The sequence below is a fragment of the Myxocyprinus asiaticus genome, chromosome 43 (assembly GCF_019703515.2).
Source record: "Myxocyprinus asiaticus isolate MX2 ecotype Aquarium Trade chromosome 43, UBuf_Myxa_2, whole genome shotgun sequence".
Classification (NCBI taxonomy): Eukaryota; Metazoa; Chordata; class Actinopteri; order Cypriniformes; family Catostomidae; genus Myxocyprinus; species Myxocyprinus asiaticus.
In genome coordinates, this window is record NC_059386.1 from 1,483,316 (window position 1) to 1,509,245 (window position 25,930).

Here is a 25,930-nt window from a genome sequence, read left to right on the forward strand (position 1 = left end):
AATTCCTGAATGATGATTACATCATTTTGACAGACAAAAAAAAAAAAACACAAGAAAGAAAACCATTTATGTGGCATTTATGAAATAGAACAACCACATTTGTTTTCATTTTAACCGTCTTTATGCGTGTCTTCACTCTCTCTCTTTCTCTGCTTGCGTGACAGAGAGAAAAAGTGCTTTTTTTTTGTGAGGACAAAGGCAACTTTTAATGCAAAAATTACACAAAAGTATCTAAAGACAGAAAAAAATAAAATAATTATTTTAATTTAATGATTATTTGTGGCACAACATCTGATTGAAATGTGCACTGTGTACTATGCAGCGGCATTTTGCTTAACCGTAATAAAAACGATTCTCCAAAATGTCTCGTGTTTGACACATTTCTACCGATATATTGTATATATATCGATTTAACCGGTATATTGCCCACCCCTATGCGGATGTCAAGACCTTCAGTGCATAATGACTTATTGATCTGTTTCTCACACAAAGCTGTTGTATGACTTCTTAAGACTTGGAATATAACACCTTAAGTTGTATGGACAAATTTTATGATACCTCAGAGGTGCTTTTGTGACATTTTTGAAGGCTGAAAGCTCCAGTACCTCAATTTTGGGTAATTGCATTGAAATAAAAGACCAGGATGTTCCTTTAAAACTACTGTGTTCCAATGGAAGAAAGAAAGTCATTAAATTTTCTGGTGTAATTAATCCTTCAATTTCTGGTTTCTCAAACAGTGACCTCTCAAGACCAAGTCAAAGAGGAGGCCAGCACAAGTGTCGATGGTGCTCTTGAAGATGATGATGATGTCGATGAGACATCACTGTTCCAGGAGATCGACCAGGAGCTGTCTAATTTGTTGAGTGGCCTAACGGCTCGCAGTCAGCATGCTGCGGCCCAGTGGGGCTCGACCACCACCTCACCCATGATCCCCTGCAACGGACTGAACGAGACGCCGCTGGATATGGCCAATAAGGGTTTAGACCTTCAGAACGGCCAGTCCGAGTTAGCCGGGGACTTGCTTGTGATGTCTGGACTGCGTTTTGATTCGTGGTGTGATGCGCTCATAAAGGACCCCAGCTCAATGGTTGCCAGCTGCTTCAGCACCGAAATTGCCATTCAAGACCCCGGGATTGCACCGGACAGCCAAAATAAACCAGATGCCAGCCCGATGACAGAAATCACTGGACATGAGGTCGGGGGGTCACCCTTACCCAGCCACTCTGATGACGCCTCCGCGGGGCTCTTGGATGAGTCTCTAGAGGAGTCCAGTAAGATCCTGGCAGAGGTCCCGGGCATCTTCAGCACCTTTCTGGAAGGGGGCAAACTGCAAGAGAAGCCGCCGAAGAAGCTGCGCTTTGTGGAGAACAGGACTGAGAGTGTGCTGAATGGAGAGATGCAGAATGGAGCAGAGCAGAGCGGCAGCTTGAAAGAGGAAGTGAGTCAGGACATGGAGCACGCAGACGTCACAGGAGCGACACCCGAGCACAAATCAAAACAACATAGCTCACACAGGTACAGTAGCTCTTCACTTCAGTCCTTTACCTGAAAAAATACATTTAGTACTAGAGATAGTTATTGATAATCTCATTTATTATCTCACAATTCACACTTTTCTGATTATCATTAGTTCCGTTTCTATCTAAATGTTTTGTATTATTTAAGTGCATTTCTAAAAATTCAACACATTTTTCCCATCCACTATGTTTTGCGCATTATCTTCAGGGAGCCGCCTTGTCATGATGGAGCAGCTGTACCTCGTTTTATTAAATGCTGCCAGGAGATGCCGCAGAATAAGTGTAATATCTGATATCCGCCAGCCTCCGCATACCTGGGAGCATCGTTCGGCCCATCACACCAAGTTATATTGCACACTCATAACACGTGCACAAATGGTCAAATCATGTCATCATTTTGGAAATAAACAGTTTTCATCATCTTAATGCGCATGGAAACCTAGCTAGTGTTTTGGGTCAAACAATGACGACATAGCAGTTTTAACAGATAAATAAACTTAATATATTTATGTGTTGGTTGTATAAATGACTCAACTTTTTACGCAACAGCCATTTATCTTTAAGTGAGATGTGTTTCAGTAATGCAGTACATATAGCATTTTAAACTAAATTATTATTATTATTATTATCAAAATATTAAAATGCATGTTTTTATTGTACTATAATGTGTATTTAGTTATCATTACATCAAAAAGCAGAAATAAAACAATCACAGTTTAGCTCTGCATATTGGACACTTAAACTTTAAAATTATTAATATTGTATCTGTAAGAAAACAGTATTGGTCAGATCAGTATTGTAATAGCATAGCTCTCTGTAAATAGCTATTATTGTGTATCTGCTGGGAAAAAGCAAAAAAGCAAAAATAAAAAATTTGGAATTGGTTATCAAACACTTAAACTTTATAATAATCAATATTGTATCTACTAAAAACGGTATTAGTTCAGTATTGTAATAGCATCTTTATTAAATAGCTATTGTTATTATTATTATACATCTAGTAAAATGTTTTAGTTATCATTGTGTCAAAAAAACTGAAATAAAACAATCACAAATGTAATTTTATTCTGCATATTGGACACTTAAACTTTTAAATAATATATATTGTATCCTTCAAAAAACAGTTTTGGTCAGTACAGTATTGTAATATCATCTCTATTAAATAGCTATTATTGTATGTCTACTGAAAAAAAAAAACTAAATCAATAAACAGTTAGTTCTGTATATTGGTTATTGAACACTTTAATAACGCTATAATAAATATCATATCTTGTAGAAAAAACAGTATTGATCAGTACAGTATTGTAATAGCATCTCTATTAAATTGCTATTATTATTGTTATATGTCTAGTAAAATGTTTATTTAGTTATCGTTGTGTCAAAAATAAAAAATCAAACAATAAATTCTGTTCTGCATATTGGACACTTAAACTTTAAAATTATTAATATTGTATCTGTCAAAAAACAGAATTGATCAGTACAATATTGTAATAGCATCTCTATTAAATTGCTATTATTATTATTATTATTATATGTCTAGTAAAAAGTTTATTTAGTTATCGTTGTGTCAAAAAGCAGAAATAAAAAAATTAATATGTTGTTCAGCATATTGGACACTTCAAATTTTAGGGTGTGTTTGTGTTATGGTATTGAATGTAACAGATGACTGCTACTGTATATAGTGCCCTTTCACAGAAGAGAGTTGCTGTGTGCTGTTTATCAGTTAATGTTACTATACATTCAGTTCTCTACTGAAACACTGTGTGAGTATCTGTTTCACTTCCTTTATGAACTCTGTCTGTCATTGGTCTTAATATGAAATACTCAAATGCAATAGAGGAAGCGTTACAATGTTTTCTCTGAAGTCAGGAGGGTTTAGAATGAAATCACACATTTAACTTCCTTCTATGAGTGAATCTGATCATACCTGTCAAGAACATTTCACCCTAAAATCTAAAAAAAGAAATAAGAAATGATTTTGCTTAAAGAACATGGTAACACTTTACAATAAGGTGATATTTGTTAACATCAGTTAATGCATTATGAACTAACATGAACTAACAATGAATTCATAATTTATGAATTGTATTTTCATAAATTAATCAAGATTAATAAATGCTGTAAAAATACAGTATATTGTTCATTGTTAATTCATGAATGCATTTACTAATGTTAACAAATGGAACATTATTGTAAAGTGTTACTGAAGAAAATAAAGTCTGTTTTAAGACTTTTTTCATTGTGACATTATTATTATTATTATTATTATTATTATTATTATTATTATTATTTATTTATTTTTTTTTTCATTACATATTGGGGTACAAATTCTGAATTCAGAATAAATGGGAAGTATTTACCAGTAATTAAAACGATTGCAGAGTATGAACTTTTAAAACTTAGTGCATAAAATTCATAAGTATTAAACAATACAGTTTGGTAAAAGGCAAAGCAACTACATTTGCTTTGGCAGTAATTGAACCAAACTTATAATTAGCAAAGTTAAGTCTAAAAATTACATTTAAACCATTTGTTTAAATCTTACTTTTGACAGAAGTAAAATGTTTGAGTGTATCAATATATCATGGTATGGCGGTCCAAATTACAAAAAAATTAATCATTAAATAAATAATTAAATACATAATGAAATAATAATAAAAAAAAAAAACTATAAACTCATTTAATTTATGAAAGATAAATCTAATTCAGTAAAAAATCAACCCAAAGATAATGCTAAAATGAAAATGGACACAAACTGGTGATAAAATGAAATACAAGGGACTTTTATTGATTTATTTAGTGTTTAAATGATTAATGTAGTATTTGTTTTAATTTGTATAATTGTTTTTAATAATTTTGTTATGCATTTAATAATTTAAATATTTGTATATTTATTTCAAGTAATTTGGCCCTCCATACCATGGTAGTTTTTGTTATACTTCAATTTATACTGATTAAAAAAAATGGTAATACAGTATCATTGTGTTGCTATATGTTTTTTGTTTTTTTTTACTGTAAACATGTCTGCGATGCTATTATTTTTTCAAGTGTTATGTTATAGTAATGATGTTTTAATGATAATCATTACTGAGAAAAATGAGAATTGTAAAGAAACTCAAAACACCCAAACAAATGAGTTTTTTGTGCATGACAGTAACGAGAATTTTAGGGAAAAGGTGCTCAGTTGTCATGAAATCAATGATATAATGCAAACTAGGCTTCATTTTCATCTTATTTTATTTATTTGGATTTTGGGGTGAAATATGACCTGGACATGTCTCATAATTTCATAGAGGTAAAGAGGGTCATACATTGGTCTGTTCAATGTGTTCGAGTGTAGTTGAAATACTCACTTCCCTAACAGGTAAGTAACCACAGAGAGAATGTCATTATTAACTTCCTGTGTAGTGTCACACTTTGTGCTGTGCTGTCATGTAAATTGTTTGTGTTTGTTTCAGGTGTTTAGAAGGTAAATCCACTACAGGTGAGGAGGCCACAGATGTCTTCAGCTGTCAGTTTGAGAACATCCTGGAGTCTGAGCGTCTGCGAGGGACTCTCTACAGCAGTATGGACTCGCTGGATGTGCTGTCCAACCCCGAGCCAGAGCCCGCATCTCAAACTGCTTCAGAACCCTCATTCAGCTTTGACATCCCCCTCACGCCCATGATTCAACAGCGACTCAAAGACAGAACTCTGTTCCTGGACGCGGCCGGCACTGACCCGTGCGCAGTAAGCGAGCTGTTGAGCGTCATGGCCACGCAGAAGAGCGGACGTCCAGCTCTGGAGGTCACCTCATCGCTTCTGTCATCGGCCGTTAAGGACGCGGGTGCGGTGGGTGCAGCTCTGGTGAACGGTTTGGATGAGAAGGACCCGAGGGACTGGCTGCAGGGCTGTTTGAGGTAAGAATATACAGATGACTTGATTAAAAAAGCTTCTTTTGCTTATCAGAAGAAAGGTTTTGTCATGGTTGTGTTTGCTGATTGTGAGTGTGTAGCAGTTTTAGCATTGAATGAGGCAGAAAACGTTGAGAAAGCTTGAGTTTTATTTTGATTATATGGCGCCCTCTGCTGAATAATACGATCAACTGCACTTATCCATTCAGACATTCTTATTGAGAGGAAAAATTATTATTAATCAGTAATAACAGTTAATATTGAGTCATTGTGTTTGTTGTTTCTAAAGATATCAACTTAGGTTATCTAACTGTTATGTTATGACAGTTCATTGTAAGCCATGTGTTGAAGTGATTTAGTGCCTAAATACCCCTTATGCATTGTAAGAACACTGTAACTCATGGCCTCTCATGGCTTTTATAAAACAGCTGCAGCAGCAATATAACACAAAATCACCAATGCTCAATCATTTATGAAATATTAGTAATCAGAATAAACAGTACTTTTGGCAAGTAATTTAGTTCATTGATCTAACTTTGTGCTGTTAAGGGTCTCAACTTGCCGCGTTACTATAGAATGTGCTTTCACAGGTGTGTGTTTATCGGCATTTTACAGCGTCTTCAAACACGGCTCGTCCAATCAGAATTTAGAAACTGTTTTATGTTATTATTTGGCTTATACATCAGTCATTACATTTATGGGTGTTTCTTCAGCTTTGGGCACTTTCATGTCCCAGGGGTTTATTTTTATTATATAACTAGATTACTAAAACATGAACCAATGACACAACAAGACTGATAACAAGTTAACAAGACAATAAACCAATGAAAACAAGTCCCATGAACATAGAGGAAACAGGATATCACATGACCAGGAAACCACATGACATGAAACAGGAACAGGAACTAAACTTTCAAAATAAAAGACATGAACTCAAAACATGAACAAAAACACATTTAAACATGACAGTATACATCTTACTATTTTAGCCTTGTTCTTGACCAGAAAGTACATTTTTAGAAGAAATAACATAAATCTCCTGAGATGCATGAACATACACTGTTGGACAACTGAAGAAAAGAAAACAACAACAACAAACTAGTTTTGAAAAATACCATTTAAGCTGTCAATTTAAGGTTCAATACAAGTTAAGCTCAATCTACAGCATTTGTGGACTAATGTTGATTACTACAAAAACATATTTTGAAATGATTCGTCCTTTTCTTTAAAGGGGTCAAAAAGTGCTATTTTTTTTATAGTTTTATTATCTTCCCTGAGGTCCACTGATAATTTTAGTAATGTTTTTTTTGTAATTTTGTAATATATGATTACTTTCCACCCTGTCTCTGGCCCTCTGTATGAAATGCTCAGTTTTGGCCTAAGCACCTCCTTAAAACGTCAACGTAAACAAAAGAGAATAAACAAGCCCCTCAACATTATCAAACAAAATTTCAGGGTTCACACATAACGCACATCCAACACATTGCATCTGAATATATTAAACTGTTCATCTCAAGCACAACTGTTAACACTCACACCCTGTCTACACCGGATGCAAGAGTTGCATCAAAAGCGATAGAACCCATTATAATCGATGATGTTGTCTATCATGGAAGTGTCCGTTGCGGCACGTCGCAATGCGCTGACAGTAAACAGATGTCCTGTTCCATTTTGTGCTGCACGCGCTGGCGCTACTACTGCCAACTACTCAAATAAATGGTTTAGAAAGTTTGTGTCGACACGCCCGGTGTAGACAGCCTCAAGCCATTGTGTTGCGTCAATGGACTCTACTGGTGTAAATAGAGTGTCAGCACGATAAACTATCAAAAAGTCATGACATTTGAAATATTCATGAATGGAATGATTTACTTACTGTTTTGCATTGGGTCCAAGTGTTTTTAACTGTCCCATCCTTTAAAAACAGTTCCTTTACAAAGTTTGAATCGTATTATGACTGGTTCACAAGCAATCCACGTTGATATGAGCTGAAAAAACATGACATGCACACTGAAATATGCTGAAGACACATCCACATGACACACATGCATAGACCAAAGCATGGTCTGAACTAGACGCACACACATACAGTTTCCAGTATCATTCTGCACTGAAATGCACATCGCCAGAAATGCATCTAAATGGTCAAAGACATCCATACAGTGCATGTTTTCATACACCAACAATTAAAAATAGCGCAGATGGTTGAAAGAATGTGTCCATGATGCATTTGTGCTCAAAACAACAAGAGGCAGCAGCTGAATGACAGAGTTGCAACTTCGATACTTCGGACACCACGTCTTTTTTAGCGGTCAAAGATGTTTGTGCATATTTAAATACAAACATAATTTAAAATATTCCAGATGGGTCACTTTTGGTGTTCAGGAATAGTTAGGCCACATTAGGCCTATTTGACCTTCTCTCTCAGTTTACGAACTGAAGCACCAGTGGGCGGGGGTAGGCGTTAATGTTTTTACGCTGTAGAGGTGGTCATGAATTAATGAGCCTCCAAATGACGTAGAGTTGTCGCGAAGTAGAGAACAAGGCATTTTTTTCAGCTTGGTTTCAATAATGCTTTTATTGCATTGGGGATTAAGGTTTGAGTTCTGAAATTGACTATGGTTTATAGTAGAAAGACCTCTTATATGTCAAAATATCAAGGAAAATTAGATTTCTCATGACATGACCCCTTTAAAGAAAAGCAAAAATCAAGGTTTCAGTGAAGCACTTACAATGGAAGTCAATGGGGTAAATTTTTGGAGGGTTTAAAAGTAGAAATGTGAAGCTTACAATTTTATAAAAGTACTTACATTAATTCTTCTGTTAAAACTTGTGTATTATTTGAGCTGTAAAGTTGTTTAAATTGTCATTTTGGGTTTTACAGCATTATGTTATCATGACAATGAAGTTGTAAAGTTGGACATAACTTTACACATAAAAGGTTACTCTCAAAAAATGTAGTCTTTAGGCAGTAGTTACCCTTACTGAATTGAACTGTAGAAAGTTTTTACAAGCAATGTAATGTCTTTCATTCAGATTAAGTCAGTTTCATTGAGCCAAAATAATTTAGTTGGATTAGGTCATATCATAGTAGATTTAACTCAACTTCATTAGGATTGTCAAACTCTATACTATAGTTAATTTTTTTTTATGTTGGTCCAACTTAATTTATTTTGTTAATGATTAGTATATGCCAGGTGAGCAAGTGTAAGGACAGTGAAACTGTTGCACTTTCAATTTTATAGTAACTGCTTATAGAGCTAAGCAGCACTTGAATCAAGTACCACTTGAAAGAGAACTTCCATCCTCAACCTAAACACAAGCAACATTCTTCACCACAATGGTAACCCCCAAAAGTCCAGCATAACAGACACTCTTTTTAAATACCAATATAACAGAACATTAAGCATGAACAAATCTCCTCCTGTTCTCATCTTGCTCAAAAATTCATAAAATAACACTTACTGTAATTTCAACATCTGTTGTCCCTATCCAGCCCAATGCAAAGCATGCTGGGAAATTGAAAACCCCTGCCCAGTTTCATCAATGCTACATTAACACCACAAAAAGTATTCATGTAGTCCCAACTCAAATGGATTAAGTAAACTTCCATTTTACAAATTTAAATGGATAGAACACAATGAAATCAAGTTGTTCCAGAATTGAGTTCCTTTAGTTTATTTGAATTAAGCAACTTGAACAAGCAGCAAAAATATTTTTTTTTTGGGGTGAAACAATGTTATCACAGTAAAATCATGTTTACACACATATTGTTTATGTCTTGTGTTTATACTTTTGAAACAGTGAGTACTTTAATGTTTACAGATTGACCCCATTGACTTCTATTGTAAGTGTCTCACTGCAACAGATTTTTGCTTTTTTTAAAGAAAAGGAGGGACGAGTCGAAATTAATTTTTGTGGTAATCAACAGTACTCCACAAATGCTGTTGATTGAGATGAACTTGTTTTGAACCTGAAATATTCCTTTAAACAGGATTTTACTTTCTAGAAATACACAGGACTGAAAGTGCAAGTTGAAGAAAGTTAATGAAACACCTTCATATATTTGTGATGATTTTCATCTTTATTATTTATTTTTGAAATCATTCTAAAATTATCTTTATTAATTACTAATTTTATTATTCTGTACTAATAATTGGTCATATTAAAAACTGAAACTAGTTATTGCAGTACTGTAAAACTCTAGCAGTACTGTTTTGCTGATGTGTATATATTGATTTATTATTAGAATTGATCACAGTTTCAGTACTCTTTCATTCTTTCCACTTCATATTTATGGTTCTGCTTCCTCTGTGAGTTCAAACTGCACTGAACTGAAAGAGTTTCTGAATGAGATATTGTGTGTGTGGGTTATGGCGGTTATGTGTCAGTGTGAGTGAAGCTTTGAGCTGTTCACCATACTCACTGGACTCTCACACTTATTGTCAGATGAATCCGATCTCTGTTGTAACTTTAATTTTGTGTATACGGATAAATGCAGCAACAGCAGCACACTCTACTATAGCAAAATAATGATAATGTGCGAGTAAACATGCATCTCACCCGCGCGCGTCAGCGATCACTGTAGTCTGATCACGCTACATTACTTCATCAGACCCATCGGCCCAGCTGCTGTTATTTATAGCTGCAGTGGAGCATCAGACCGCAGCCTGCAGCCTCCTGATGGAGGTAAATAAAGCACATCTTTAGCTTTCTCGCTTCATACACACGCGTCTGCTGCTCCAGTCCCTCCTTTCGTCCGGCCGGTCCGCAGATGGACTGAGAGGCAGGAGTTGATGGTAGCGACTGCAGTGATGAGACTAATGAATGAGTGCAAACAGTGTCCCAGCACACACGCAGCTGTCTCAGTGTAGGTCAGAGCAGAGCGTCCAGCCATACAGTACGACCCATCAGGATTTCATCCGCTGACTCTCATGGGCTCCATAGTGTCCGGATGCATCTCTCAGCCCGGCCTGTCTGATGCAGAGCGCTTGTCCGCACAGTAAGTCTGACCTTCAGCTTGCATGACACGCTTCTCTTGGCAATTCACACAGATGGCTGCTGCATCTGTGTGTGTGTGTGTGTGTGTGTGTGTGTGTGGACTGCAGTGACGTCTCAGAACAGCAGCGGCAGAAGGGCTCAGGTCTGTTCGCTCTGAACGTCCTCTAAAGCTGAAAGGTTGATATTGTGTAATCCTCCCCCCCTCCTTTACTCCAGTGGGCTGCTCCTCAAACACGTTACAAATGATAATAAATGTAACCATCAGTGATAAATGTTCTTATTATAATAACATAATGAAATATATAGATGCTTCCCTCAGGGCTTTGTATTATCTCATAATCTTTGGCTGACTCCAGGTCATTTTAATTATGATAGCAATTAACTTTCAGTTGATTTATTATGTAAGTGATTTTAGCCGTTCTTCCACGAGACTGGGCCGTTAAGTTAGACACGGCCCCTTTGTTCAAAACACCACCCTCCAAAGAACACTCATTGAACACATTGAGACCGTCACAGAACAGCAGAGCACAGTGCATTGTTATCGGCCAATAATTATTTGTTAAAATCGGTACCGGCCAAAAAAAATTATATCAGTGCATCCCTAATATTTACTACCAAAAATACAATGGTTATTACGGTACTGCCAATTTAAAATGACTGTGGTATCGCAAGTATTCTGAAGCTTGAATACCAGTACCATAGCACTACTGTCATTTATTATATTTTATTACATTGACTTGACAAAGTCAATATACTGTTATTAATCATACTCAGAGGTTGATTTAAACCCTTACCCCAAGAACAAAATATCTGACAATGCCCAAACAATAATTCTGAATGCCAATACCTTGGTAAGAACACAGTAATGCACATTTAGCGTGATGTAAATTTCACTCCATACATAATGTCCACATGCAGCCCGATATTTAGACATTTATGTGCATCATCTGCGCATGTGCCTTGCGTTGAATGTCCTAAAGAGTATCACAAAGAAGTCGAGTTGCGCATTCGTTGAACGACCGTAGGGGGTTGCAGTCAACAGTGTAAACTTTGAAAAGCTTAGCACTTGATTCACAGACTATGCCAACATGCTCTCAAGACACTCACTCTTTGCCACCTACTGGTGTAAATATGTAATGTCAGATGGATGAATCAAGATCTCCACCTCTAACTCTCTGTACTGCTCTCATTAGAGCGACATGAACACAAGCAGAGTGATACAAACAATAAAACATCCTAGTGCTGTTAGACTCCTATATCAGCACACCTGGAACACCTCACATCCAATCAGATTCAAGGACTGGAACAAAACTTATTACTTGTAACAGACCTCTAATCTGCCCTAAACAGCTCAAGTATTTAAACTACATAAGCATTAAATAATTGTTTAAACTTTAGACTTTTTAAAGCAGTTTTAAACTTCAAGGTAAGGCTTCCGTTTGGCTTCACACACTTTCTTTTTCTAGTTTTCTAATGATGTCATTATTACAAGAAACTTAATCCATCATGAATGTAATGTTGTCTAGCCTTGCGCTCCCTCCATCATCTGCAGTTATCCATAGACTTTAAAGTCTGCAGTATTTCATGAAATATTTTACTGCGAACACTAAATACACTGAAGTTGCAGTCAGTGTCAGTGAGTATTTATGATCTGAATAAGCAGTGGTGCATTTGTTCTGCCCAGTTGTTCAGATTTTTTCTTCCCCCACAACAAAAATTATTGCACTTTTTATTTTTAGCAACATATTTTTAAATGTGTCTGAAAAATTATAATAATAGTTTTCAACTTAAAGTAGTATTCTTTAAAAAAAAATAAAAAATACAACAAATAACTTGTTTTGTGAACTTGGTTTTAATTTGCGATAATGGAAATTACACAACTATAACAGCTGCGGCCTTTTCTCTCTATGTTTTCTCTCCACAGAGTATTCAGTTATTCGGCTGGGGCAATGTGGCAAGCATGTCATGTGGGCTCAGAGCCGGACATGGAAGAGGCGCGGTGGTAGGTCCTGCCTGAAAAGGGAGGAGCTCTACAAACACTGTGACCTGGACAGAGAGGGCTCTGTCGAAGGGAGACGCAGGTCTGCCAACAGGGAGACCGTACTGCAGAAAATATATCACAGGTAGTTACCGGAGTAACCGGCACCTGTGGAGCACCTACCTCAGTAAGGGTATATTAGCACACATACTGTTTCCGGCTGTGAATGTACCCGGTGTCGGGGGGGTCGGCTACGGGGGAGGAGGGACTTTTTGACCGTCCTCATAGTCCATCACAACCACCTGGCCGTGCGGGCCTTCGCAGTTGCCGTAATAAACACTGGCTATGTGACCCAGGGAGTGAGGAAACCAAGGATTTACCTCCCGGCCCTCCACCGGAAGATGGAGTGGTCTGGATACCAGCTCCGGGTTTGCAGCAGACATCTCGCTCCCTGAGTCATCCGTCTCAGGGGTGCTCAGGAGCCTTCTGGGTCCTCGTGCCGGCCCGTAAGGCGGGGGGCGTCAGCTTCCTGTGGGGGGCTCTACGCTGGGGCTGAGAACTGGGCTTGGGCTGAGGCGGAGCCACCTGGACTTTCGCCGCAGCAGGGCGACGCCCTCGGCGAGCAGACAGCATACGGGATCTTGAGCCGCGCCAGGGCAAGATGTGTTGTATAGCCTCCGTCTGTTTCCTCACCGCCGAGAACTGCTGGGCGAAGTCCTCGACGGTGTCGCCGAATAGGCCGATCTGGGAGATGGGGGTGTTGAGAAAGTGAACCTTGTCCCTCATCTCGACCAGATTCAGCCACAAGTGCCGTTCCTGGACCACGAGGGCGGACATCGTCTGCCCGAGTGCTCGTGCCGTGACCTTCGTCGCCTGAAGGGTGAGGTCGGTCGCCGAGCGCAGCTCCTGCATCCCATTGGGATCAGGACAACCCACGTGCAGTTCCTTTAGTGCCTTGGCCTGTTGTACTTGCAGGAGGGCCATGGCATGCAGGGCAGAGTCGGCCTGAGACACCTTTGGCCGTCAGAGACGACGTCGTCCTACAGGCCTTGGAAGGGAGTGCCGGGCGATCCCGCCAGGTGGCTCAGGGGAGGGTGGAAGGTTTCACTCCAGCCCGACACACGCGGCGGCCTGGGCAAGCATGGCGGTCATCTCGCCGTCAGCCTCAGACTGGGCGGGCCGTCCCGAAGGTGGCAGCCCAGTCGAGTCCTCGGCATCTGACATCGCCAGTACGCTCTCTGATGCAGCGATCGAGCACTCATCCCGCTCCGGAGCTCCAAAAGGGACACTAAGCTGGCCCTGGGGCGAGCTGGTTTCCTCTCGGAACTCACCGGTGGCAAACGAGCGTGCTGGGGAATGGGAGGTCTGCGGGATTTACCTGGTGGAGCCGCGCTCATTGAAGACCCCAAATCGCCTCCAGCGCCAGCCGGGCCGTCCTCGTACCCGGAGGTAGAAGGCACAGTGCGGGGGGCGGCTAGAGTGGCTTTCCCCCGGAAGGAGGAAAGCCGCGACCGCAACGTTGCCATGATCATATTCTCGCAATGAGAACATGAACCATCCACGAACGCTGCCTCAGTGTGATTACGACCCAGACACGTGAGGCAGAGCCCGTAGCCGTCGGACGTGGAGAGATAGCGACCGCATCCAGGTATCACACAAAGACGGAAAGGCATCTTGAAAAAGACGCATCTTTAAAAATATGTTCACGTCAATCGAAGTGCCCAGGGGTGTAATCTGCACAGATCTGTGCAGAAGGAGAGAAAAGCCGCTGGAATGCGCCGTATATCCAACAGCAAACACTTCTTGGGAGGTGAATGGACCAGCAAAATCATCACGATCATATCGTGAATATTCGATATATCACCCAGCCCTAATAGTGACTCACTTGAAAGCTTAAAAAAGCACCCAGCAGTATCATAAAAATAGTCCATGGGGCTTGTGCTTCATAATCAAAGTCTTCTGAATGCAAACAATATGTTTTGGTGAGAAACAACAAAAATTTTAAGTCATTTCAGAGTGAAAATCCTGTTATCTGTGTTGAGCGCTATGAGAGAAGCTCACGTGAGAAATTTCTTTGTTTGGCGCTAAAAACCACTGTGCCACTGTAAACAGGCTTCTCTCATAGATCTTATGAATGTGCATTGGGCTGCAGGATTTACACTGAAAAATAATGATAAATTCTGAATAAAAATTATCATTTTGTGTTTCTGCATAAGAAAGAATTTGGAACTACATGAAAGTGAGTAAATTATGACAAAATGTAAATTGTTGGGTGAACTATAAACACACCAAACTCTTGCACCGTTTACTTTTATTGTAAGTGCCTTTTTGTATGGGTGACCAGATTCCTGCTTGTGGAAAATGGGACAGCCCCCTCCCAGCAAAAATGAAATTGATGTATCCTTACCTAGGCGCAGATCAGTGCGAAGTGGAGGGTGCATCCGCCTCTGTAACTGTTGTCACCTTGTATTTTTTGGTGGCAGCAATTTTTCTCAGTGTGCCCTTGTCTTTCAAGAGTTTATTGTAAAATACAGAGCAGTCCAGTCCAAAATTAAGACGTACGAAAAGTATTGCCTTCATGACTGAGTCAGATTTATCCAGTGTCCATGCTGCGTTCATTAATGAGAACACACGCTCAGATGCAGATGTCCCAGGCAGGTATAAAACAAACTCCAAAACCCTGGCTAAGATTTTGAAGTTGATGGTCTTGCTCTCCAGCTCACGAAAAACATCTATCCATCTCTTAGACACGGCCGTCTTGTTCATGTTCCACTCAGTGATGCGACGAGTGACAGTTTTGTTTTCGCGCAAGCCCACTCATCAAAGACTGTTGTTTCGTCAGTCAAACTGAGAGCGGGGTTTCTGGAGTAGAAGTTTTCGAGGCTGCTCTGAATGTCTTTCCACTCTGGGATGTCTCTCAGTAGGGCCCACTCAAGTTTTTCTGTGTTCTCCAATGAGCGGCTAAAATTTTGGAGGTAATCCACCAATGCTGAATAAATGTTTCTGACTGCACAAAAGAAATCATCCGCTCGCATGTCACCAGCTTCAACCAGGGCATCCAACTGCTTTTGAATGTCAGAGGGTATGAATGATTCCTCCAGCCTGGCCTGCAAGACTTTTCTCAGGTCATGAATGTGCAAAGCCATGGCCGTGCATAACAGAATGATAAGCTAAAAGTCCTTCACTTGCATGCACCTTGTCAGATTCAGAACTTTGCTTCATTGCTAACACTTGGTGTGGCACACTTACTTTTAGCAGCATCCACATGCTTTTTTGTATGAACATTCTGCGCGTTGTCGGTGCGGCCTCCATGGGCGACGGAAAAGCGGGCTCCACAAATCTCACACCTCACTTTACTAGGCTCTGTCTGTGACTCCTTTTTCAGAAATGTAAACTCTTTTTGAAGATCCTCATTAAATGGACATGCACGCTTCCTTGACATTTTTCGAGCTGCAATTTAATCTGTGTGTTATTTCAAACTGACTCTTTAATCAGTTCACTAACTGGACGTCTATTGATAGGGGATTGTGATTAGATAGTTTAATCCAATCATGTACTTCAAATAACATGGTGTGATTTTATTGGTTTTACAAGCCGTATCCTTGGCTACCTTTAATTACAATATTCACCTGACTGAGAAAGCCGCATAGGCGATAGAGAAATTTTAGGAGAGGGGAAATGCAGGACAAAACACGATTTTTTCAGAATAAGTCGGGACACTAGAAAAAGTGCTTGAATACGGAACTGGAAAAACAGGATGTCTGGCTACCCTATTTTTGTAATGCCTGTTTTTAAACTTTTTATAAAAAAAAAAAACAAGGGACAAAATAATTTTTTGTTTTATTCAGCATTATACAACAAATGCTGTTGACTTGTATTAAACCCATTCTCTTAAAAAAAATAAAAATAAATTCTAATACCGTTAAACACTAACAGCCAATATCTACTGTAAATATAAACACATAAATAAGTTTGTGATATTTTAGATACAGAGGGAACTATAAATGTGTGGTGAAAACAGTCACACTGAATCATGCTGTGATAAGAGTGTGTGTATATTCATGAGACTGACGGCTGATGTAAGCGACTGTGATTGAACTGATCAGAAAACACCTTGATAATCTACTGACCTGAATGTGACCTGTGTGTGTGTGTGTGTGTTGGCTGGCTCTAGCAAGTCATTGCTTATCGGCTTCACATTTCACTGGTGTGACCTTCTGCTCAAGGCCGAGTGCTTTACATCAGACAGCACAGACACAACAGCCTTAGATAACTGCACACATTCTTCTCAATAGACAGAAAAAGATAGAAAAAAATGACATTACTGGGCAGTTAACATGGCCAACATCTGCAAAGATCTTGCCCGTGCCTTCAGGCCAGGTCTCCCGCCTTCCTTTGCTCTGTGAGCATTTAAAGGGAATCTCTGTACACTTTTTAAATAAAATAAAAAAATCACAGTTCATTCAACAGTGCGGTGACATCACATCAGTAGTTTGAAAAGTTAAGGGTCAAAAGCCTACTTGATGTTTGACGACCATATGTATCCTCAGTCAATTTAGGTGAGCACATGCAAAATCCTTAGAAAGATAGGTGGCCATACTGCATAGCGGATACGCTAGACTACACTACTGCTCCTTCTTGAGGCAGTGTTATTATCAGTAACAAAAGCTGAAACGAAGACGAATGGAAAACATTTTCATTAATTGAAATAATAATAAAAAACTAACATAATTGGAAAACTGAACTAAAATACATTTCCATTATTTCAAAACTAACTAAAGTAAAATAAAATTGAACCAAAATTAATTTTTTGCTATTTTTTTGATACATTGATAAACTGTATAATTTGAGACCCTTACAACCCTTCAGCGTGAACATGAACTTGAGATCTGAGAAAATTTCACCTGAGAAATTGAATACAATTAAGCATATTGGTAACACTTTACAATAAGGTTCGATTTGTTAACATTAGTAAATGCATTAAGTGTCATGAACTATAACAATGAACAATATTTCTTAACAGCATTTACTAATCTTGGTGGAGATTAATTTCTAAAAATACAAATGTTCATTATTAGTTTGTTATAGTTCATTATGCATTTACTAATTTTAACATAAGCAACTTTTCATTTTAAAAGTGTATTTGTATATTTTGAAATTAACATATTCTAAACAAAGAAAAATTTGTTCCTTTGTTACCAAAAATCTTCAGTTCTGCTCAACTCTCCTCTGCAAGTTCATGAAGGAAGCTTGTTCACAGGTCCTTGTGCTTGATGCAATTTTTTCACGAGAACTTGCAAGCATGCATGCGTCAAGCATAAGGACTTGTGAGCAAGCTTCTCTCGTGAACCTACATAGGAGAGCTGATTGGAAATGAAGCGTTTCTTCCTGAATTTCTCATTTCTTCAGATGGTATCGATTCAGAAGCTGCATTTATGTCCTTTTTGGAATTTGAAGGGTTTGGACCCCACTGACTTACATTGTATGGACAAAAACTATATCCATCTAAAAATCTTTGTTTGTGTTCCGCAGAAGAAAGAAAGTCATATGAGTTTGAGATGGCATGAGTGTGAGTAAATGATAAGGGAATTATTATTTGTGGGTGAACTATCCTTTAACCACAATGATTAATAAATGCTGGTAAAGGGGGGCCTGGATAGCTCAGCGAGTAAAGACGCTAACTACCACCCCTGGAGTCACGAGTTCGAATCCAGGGTGTGCTAAGTGACTCCAGCCAGGTCTCCTAAGCAACCAAATTGGCCCGCTTGCTAGGGAGGGTAGAGTCCTTGGGGTAACCTCCTTGTGGTTGCTATAATGTGGTTCTCACTTTCAATGGGGTGCGTGGTGAGTTGTGCATGGATGCTGCAGAGGATAGCATGAAGCCTCCACATGTCTCCGCGGTAACGCGCTCAACAAGCCACGTGATAAAATGCGTGGATTGACGGTCTCAGACGTGGAGCAACTGAGATTCATCCTATGCCACCCGGATTGAGGCAAGTCACTACGCCACCACGAGGACTTAGGGCACATTGGGAATTGGGCATTCCAAATTGGGGAGAAAAATAAATATATATTTAAATTATAAAAATAACTACTGTAGAATGCATACTATTCCCTTTTACAGGGAATAGAGCCTCACAAACACTGAGGAGTGTACTTGTGCTGATGTAGTGGGAGAACAGCCGGTATCAGTTAGAGTTCCAGTCTTCTGCTGTCATTACAGTGTTCTTCAGATGCCTGCAGTATATCTGAGGTCAGTCACAGGGCTGTTGAGATGTGGAGGTGTGGGAGCTTGAATAGAGATGTCCCAGGATGTTTTTGAAGGGTGGGAGTGTGACATGTGCAGGCTTTCACTTCAGGAATGGAGAAAATAATTCCTAACTCAATAGCTCATGATGTTCACTGCTGCCACCATTCTGTAGTATAGATGAAGAAGATGAAACCTTTATCAGGAGTTCTTCTGGGTAGAGTTGCACCAGCTGTGCGTAAGGTCTCTCTCAAGTTGGGACGTAAAGTTATTAAGGCAAGACTTCACTTGTAGGTCATAAGCTCTCCATAAAGTAATGCGTAGACGCATAAGCAAACTAAATAAGCAGCCTTCAGATTTGTAAACAGAAGTGTTAAAAAGCCACGCATTTCCGTGTCATCTTGTTACGGTTGATTTAATCGGAAATAAATTGTATCTTGGCAAGCCAGTAACACTGGGTGATGCACATCGCAGTGCAATGTTTTTAGAATTTTTTTTACATAATGTTCTTTTTCATAAATGTGAACGAGTGTTTGTTTCCGTAACTGTCCATCGCAACCTGCAATTGCGCTGCAATAGAGGGGTTTTCCTCTGACATCATAAACTGGGATTCCCCCAGAGTACTTAAGTGTATACACACATGTGCACTCTTTAAAAACTAGTAGGAGCGCAGCTTTATTTGAAGGCGTATTCTCTGGGAGAAATGCAGGTGTGTTAAACCGCTTTCTCTAAATCCCTTAAGTGGCGTAAGAAAATCAGCGTTTGCCTTTACATGACGTTTTAAGATAGGGCTGCAACTATTGGCTCTTTTGATGATTAATTAATCTTTGTTTGTTTCTTCGATTAATCAGATAAAAATGCCAAATTTTATTAAAATGTATTTATTATAAAACAATGATTACTGGCATAATAATTTGATTCGTGATACTGAATTCACGATTCCACGAATATTTAATTATTTTGTATATAAACATGAACTACACAGACTCACTGTCATGTATCTCGCCACTTTTAAAAGATGCGTTGTCAAGTTACAACTCTGAAAGGGAGAAGCAATTCTCTTTCATTCAGCTGCTGCCTCTTGTTGTTTTGAGCACAAACGCGTCATGGACCCATTCTTTCGCCCATCTGCACTATATTTAATTGTTGGTGTATATAAACATGAATTAGATGGACGTCTTTGACCGCGCCAGTGTGTTTCCGGTGATGTGCACCTCAGTGTGCCTACAGTATGTGTGTGCGTCATTTCACCATGCTTTGGACTGTGTGTGTGTGTTTTTTTTTTCGGCTCATGTCAGCGTGGATTGTTTGTGAAATATTCATAACAGTGGGCGTTTACGTTGAAGTTGTAAAGAGGAGCTTAGGCCAAAACCAAGTGTTTCAGACAGAGGGCCAGAGACAGGGTGGAAAATGATATATGATATATGATATATTACAAAATTGTGACTGTTTTGGTGAATAAAAATTCATCATCACTGGACCTCAGGAAAGATAATACAGTTATAAAAAATAGAACTTCATGACCCCTTTAAACATTCCTGAATCAAGAAAAGTTAAGTTTGAATGTATTTCTATGTATTTGTATTTTTTATTACTTTTAAGACATGCATAAAAGTTCCTTTCTTTTACATGTAAAACTTAACAAAAAAGAACTGTTTATTAAAGTGCAAAATTATTTATCAGGAATGGAATGAGACTAAAAAATCAGCAGTTTAATGGACGTTTAATGGAGACCCACTTTTGGAAAAGAAAAAAAACAGTTCCCTATCTGTCACTCACTCGACGTTGGTGTCGATGTACACTAGGGGTCACTCTTGGGAGCCCGAGACACCTCTGGTCTTGATAAAAGGCCAATGAAAATTGGCGAGTGGTATTTGCATGCCACTCCCCCGAACATACGGGTATAAAAGGAGCTGGTATGCAACCACTCATCCAGATTTTCTCTTCGGAGCCGAACGGTCATGCTCATTGAGCTGAATACTACTGTTCATTCACCTCTGCTGGATCTGACGGCGCATTTCAGCGGCTTCTCCCTCCTCTGCACTGGTGCACTGCAGAGAATGCCCCTGGGCACTTCGGCAGAAAAACTAGAGAGTATATTTTCTGAAAGAGCATTTTTCCCCTCTAAAAGAGTATATATTTCTCTAAAAGAGCGCACACACGGAACGTCTTTTTAAAGACGCGTCTTTTTAAAGATGCTTTTCCGATTGTGTGTTATTCCTGGTTGTGCTCGTTATCTCTCACCTTCTAACGGTCACGATCACTGTCTTTCGTGTCTGGGCACTGCTCACGCGGAGACAGCATTCGTGGATGGTCATGTTCTCATTGCGAGAATATGTCTATGGCAACGTTGCGGTCGTGGCTCGCCTTTGTAAGAAAGCGAGCCACCCCAGAGGCTCCCGCCTCGGTCCTTTTACCCACGGGTTTGAGGCCAGCGCGGCTAGCACTGGGGGCGATTTGGGGACCCCAATGGGACCGCCTCCGCCGGGTATCCCCCCGCGGACCTCCCATTCCCCAGCACACTCGTCTGCCCCGATCTCGTCTCACGGCGAGTTCGACCTCTCATTCGGAGCCCGTGAAAGTGATGAGCTCTCGAGCGCAGCATTGGAGAGCGGGCTCGTCCAGTCGGAAGCCTCAGCTGGGCTCCTCCCTTCGGGGTCGATCGCCCAGTCACAGGCTGACGCGGAGATGACGACATGCTTTCCCGGGCAGCCGCGAGCGTCAGTTAGAGTGGATTTAGCGTGGCCGCTCAAAGCCACGCCCCGCCCCTGTTCCTTTCTTCCCGGAAGTGCATGAAGAGCTGACAAGGTCGCGGGAGGCACTTTTTTACTGCCCGGTCCCGATCTTTTCAGCTTCCCCGCTCTCACTACCCTCGATGGTGGGTTGGCCAAGGGTTATTCGGCAATCCCCCGGTGGATAAAGGTGCTCGCGGTGCACCTATGCCCGCAGAGCGCCGCCACCTGGCTCGGGTGCCCAAAGCCCCCTTCCAAGGCCTGTAGGTTTACGTCGTCTCTGACGGCCAAGGCCTACGGTGCCGCTGGACAAGCCGCCTCCGCCCTGCACGCCATGGCTCTCCTGCAAGTCCGCCAAGGCGCTAAAGGAACTGCACGAGGGTAGTTCTGCCCCGGGATTGATGCAGGAACTGTGCTCGGCGACCGACCTCGCTCTACGAGCGACAGAGGTCACGGTGCGGTCTCTCGGGCAGACGATGGCCACACTAGTGGTCCAGGAGCACCACCTTTGGCTCAACCTGGTCGAGATGGTTGAGGCCGACAAGACACGATTCCTTGCTGCCCCCATTTCCCAGGCGGGCCTATACGGCGACACCGTCAAGGACTTTGCCCAGCGGTTCTCGATGGTAGAGCAGTAGATGGATGCTAGCCGGCATATCCTGCCCCGGCGCGGCTCAAGATCCCGCACCCCATCTACTCATCGCCAAGGGCATCCCCCCGCGGTGACTGCACCGGCTCCGCCGCAGCCCGCCCCTTCGGCCCAGCCCCGGCATGGAGCCCACCGCAGGAAGCAGACGCCACCCGTCTCGCGGCCGCCCAGGACCCGTGAAAGGCTTCAAAGCGCCCTTGAGATGGGCGACCCAGGGACAACGAAACCCGCTGCTCTGGAGCTGGTAAGCAGATCTTCATCTTTTTGTTACCTTTTGCATTTAATTGCGCTGCATGCCCAAGTGGCTGCAGCACTCAAGAGCTCAGCAAGAGTGGTTTCCTTGTTCCCTGGGTCACGTATCCGGTGTGTACAGCTGGCATCACGACCACCGTCCACCACTCCATTTGGCAGGTTGGCGCTCCAGTGGCGGTCTCCCGCCCTGAGCGCCCAGCTGTGGCGCAAATCCGCCCCCGATGTGACAGTCTCCACGGGTCACGAGGACAGGCCTCTTCCTCCCCCATCCCAGGCTGTTCCGGGGGTGGTCACAAGGAGCCAGGTAAGTGCTTCGATGTCCTCGGACTCAGCACGGCCACGACGTGGTGTGGCACCTCGAGCTCCGCCCCGCCGCGAGGCCCCACCTGCCGGTACATCCGATGACGTTGTCCCTTTGGTCCCCCTTGCATGGAACTTGGACGCATGGCTTGCGCCTTCCAATCCATCACGAGGGCTGGTCCGGCATCAAGATTGGTTCATGGCGGTAGACCTGAAGGATGCGTACTTTCACGTCTCGATCCTTCCTCGACACAGACCCTTCCTGCGGTTTGCGTTCGAGGGTCAGGCGTATCAGTACAAAGTCCTCCCTTTCGGCCTGTCCCTGTCTCCTCGCGTCTTTACGAAGATCACAGAGGCTGCCTTGCCCCGTTAAGGGAGGTGGGCATTCACATTCTCAACTATCTCGCCTCTGGACGGGTCCGTGGCTGCGTTGGCACATCAACTGCCTCGAGTTGTTGGCAATTCTGCTCGCCCTGAGGAGGTTTCAGCCGTTGATCCAGGGCAAGCACGTGTTAGTTCAGACAGACAACACGACAATGGTAGCATATGTCAACCGCCAAGGTGGTTTGCGCTCTCGTTGTATGTCACAACTCGCCCGCCGTCTCCTCCTCCTCTGGAGTCAGCAGCACCTCAAGTCGCTGCAAGCCACTCACATCCCGGGCAACCTCAACACTACAGCGGACGCGCCGTCACAACAGGTTACCCTCAGGGGAGAGTGGAGACTCCACCTTCAGGTGGTCCAGCTGCACCTGTTCGCCTCCCAAGAATCCTCCCCACTGCCCGCTCTGGTCCGCCCCCTGACCGAGGCCTCCCTCGGCATAGACATGCTGGCACACAGCTGGCCCCCTGGCATTCGCAAATATGTGTTTTCCCCCAGTGAGCCTGCTTGCACAGACCCTGTGCAAGGTCAGGGAGGACAAGGAGAAGGTCGTCCTGGTAAGCACCCTACTGGCCCGCCCAGACGTGGTGCTCGGACCTCACGCTCCTCGTGACAGCTCCCCCCGGCAAAATTCCCCTGAGGAAGGACCTTCTTTCTCAGGGAAGGGGCACCATCCGGCACCTGCGCCCAGACCTCTGGAATCTCCATGTCTGGCCCCTGGACGGGGCGCAAAAGACCTAAGCTGTCTCCCACCTGCGATGGTAGACACGATCACTCAGGCTAGGGCTCCTAGCCTCTACGAGGTGCCTGTATGCCTTTTAGTGGCGTCTGTTCGCTAAGTGGTGTTCTTCCCGTCGGGAAGACCCCCAGAGATGCGCAGTCATATCAGTGCTTTCCTTCCTGCAAGAGAGGTTGGAAGGGAGGCTGTCCCCTTCCACCTTGAAGGTGTACATTGCTGCCATAGCAGCACACCACGACGCAGTCGACGGTAAGTCCTTAGGGAAGCATGATCTGATCATCAGGTTCCTAAGAGGCGCCAGGAGGCTGAATCCCTCCAGGCCACGCCTCGTTCCCTCAGCGGACCTCTGTAGTTCTTCAGGGTCTACAGAGAGCCCACTTTGAGCCTTTGCAGTCAGCCGAGCTTAAGGCACTCTCCTGGAAGACTGCCCTCCTGACTGCGCTCACTTCCATCAAGAGGGTAGGTGACCTGCAAGCGTTCTCTGTCAGCGAAACATGCCTGGAGTTTGGTCTAGGTTACTCTCACGTGATCCTGAGACCCTGACTGGGCTATGTGCCCAAGGTTCCCACCACCCCTTTAGGGACTAGGTGGTGAACCTGCAAGTGCTACCCCAGGAGGAGGCAGACCCAGCCCTGTCGTTGCTGTGTCCGGTGCGTGCTTTACGCATCTATTTGGATCGCACGCAGAGCTTTAGAATCTCTGAGCAGCTCTTTGTCTGCTTTTGGTACACAGCGGAAAGGAAGCACTGTCTCCAAGCAGAGGATCGCCCACTGGCTCGTTGACACTATAACTATGGCATATCTTGCCCAAAACATGCCGCCCCCGGTAGGGCTACGAGCCCATTCTACCCGTGGTGTAGCAGCTTCTTGGGCCTTGGCCAGAGGTGCCTCTCTAACAGACATTTGCAGAGCAGCGGGCTGGGCAACACCCAACACCTTTGCAAGGTTCTACAACCTCCGGGTGGAACCGGTTTCGTCCCAGGTAGTGGCACGCAACAAGCGGATAAGCCCAGGATAGCCTGCCAGGTGTATCGCTTGCACATAGCGCCTTCCACCTCTTTTTGAGCTGAAGATGTGCACTGAACACCAGTAGTGTTCACAAAATTTGTTCCCTGGTTGACTTCCTTCGAGCCCTGTGGCAGTCGAGTTTTTGGAGAGACTCGCTGCTGGCCCAGTACACGCGCTAACTAAGAGCCCGGTTCTGGGGTAGGTGCTCTGCATGTGGCGGTTCCCTGTAAGGCTAACCCCATGCGATCTATATCTTCCGCTAATTCATTTCCCTGCTGGCAAACTGCGTCTTCCTTGGGCAGAGCCCCTCTGCCCCAGTCTCCATGTTGTAGTAACTCCTCCCCCATTGGGCAGGATCTACCTTGAAGGCTCTCCACATGGTTGGAAAGACCATGTGATGTATTCTTCCACTTAAATATCCCCCCCTCTCTTGGGGCGAGGTGTGATCTCTGCGGTGTCCTCCCCTTGGGAGGGTCACCCCCCCCGACTAGACCTGGCGGCCCAGTCGGATAATCCCCCTTCTTTTTTAGGGAGTGGAAAAAGAGAAGGGGAAAGAGGCCACGACTGGGTTAAGGCTGTCTCTATCTTTGGGTAGTCGACTTGTCCCCAAAAAGGGCCGTTCGACACTCATAACTGTGTTGGGGGAGGTTACATGTCGACCTGGTGTGCTGGCTATGAGGCACACAGCAAGTCTGCCCACCGCACACCGCCAGTTCACGTAACACCATTCAGCCTTGTGGCGCTTTGTATAGGGACCCCTAGTGTCACTACATCGACACCAATGTCGAGTGAGTGACAGATAGGGAACGTCATGGTTACCGGTGTAATCTCCATTCCCTGATGGAGGGAACAAGACGTTGGTCCCTCCTGCCACAACGCTGAACTACCCGCTGAAATGGCCGGACCTTATATCGGCTCCTCAACGTAAAACCTGAATGAATGGTTGCATACCAGCTCCTTTTATACCCGTATGTTCGGGGGAGTGGCATGCAAATACCACTCGCCAATTTTCATTGGCCTTTTATCAAGACCAGAGGTGTCTCGGGCTCCCAAGAGTGACCCCTAGTGTCACTACATCGACACCAACATCTCGTTCCCTCCATCAGGGAATGGAGGTTACACCAGTAACCATGATGTTTTGTGAAATGGAAATGTATACCTGATTTTGAATTCATAACATTTACATAATAAAACAGAGAAAATAACAGTAAAACGTAAGTTATGCGCTGGAGAGAAACA

General features: G+C 42.7%; 1 protein-coding gene across 6 annotated transcripts in view; it reads left to right on the forward strand.

The window, feature by feature from the left end:
* The window catches only part of LOC127433365 (PH and SEC7 domain-containing protein 3-like), a 204,532-nt gene that overhangs the window by 61,612 nt on the left and 116,990 nt on the right, over positions 1-25,930 (forward strand). For 5 of the 6 annotated variants that reach the window (XM_051685198.1, XM_051685199.1, XM_051685202.1 and 2 more), the window contains 2 exons: positions 738-1,515; positions 4,976-5,416. In XM_051685198.1, the coding sequence (XP_051541158.1) occupies positions 738-1,515; positions 4,976-5,416 (1,219 nt within the window). Of the gene's footprint in view, positions 1-737; positions 1,516-4,975; positions 5,417-10,205; positions 10,410-25,930 lie in introns of those variants that run through there. The other variant, XM_051685203.1, reaches the window with a different exon arrangement.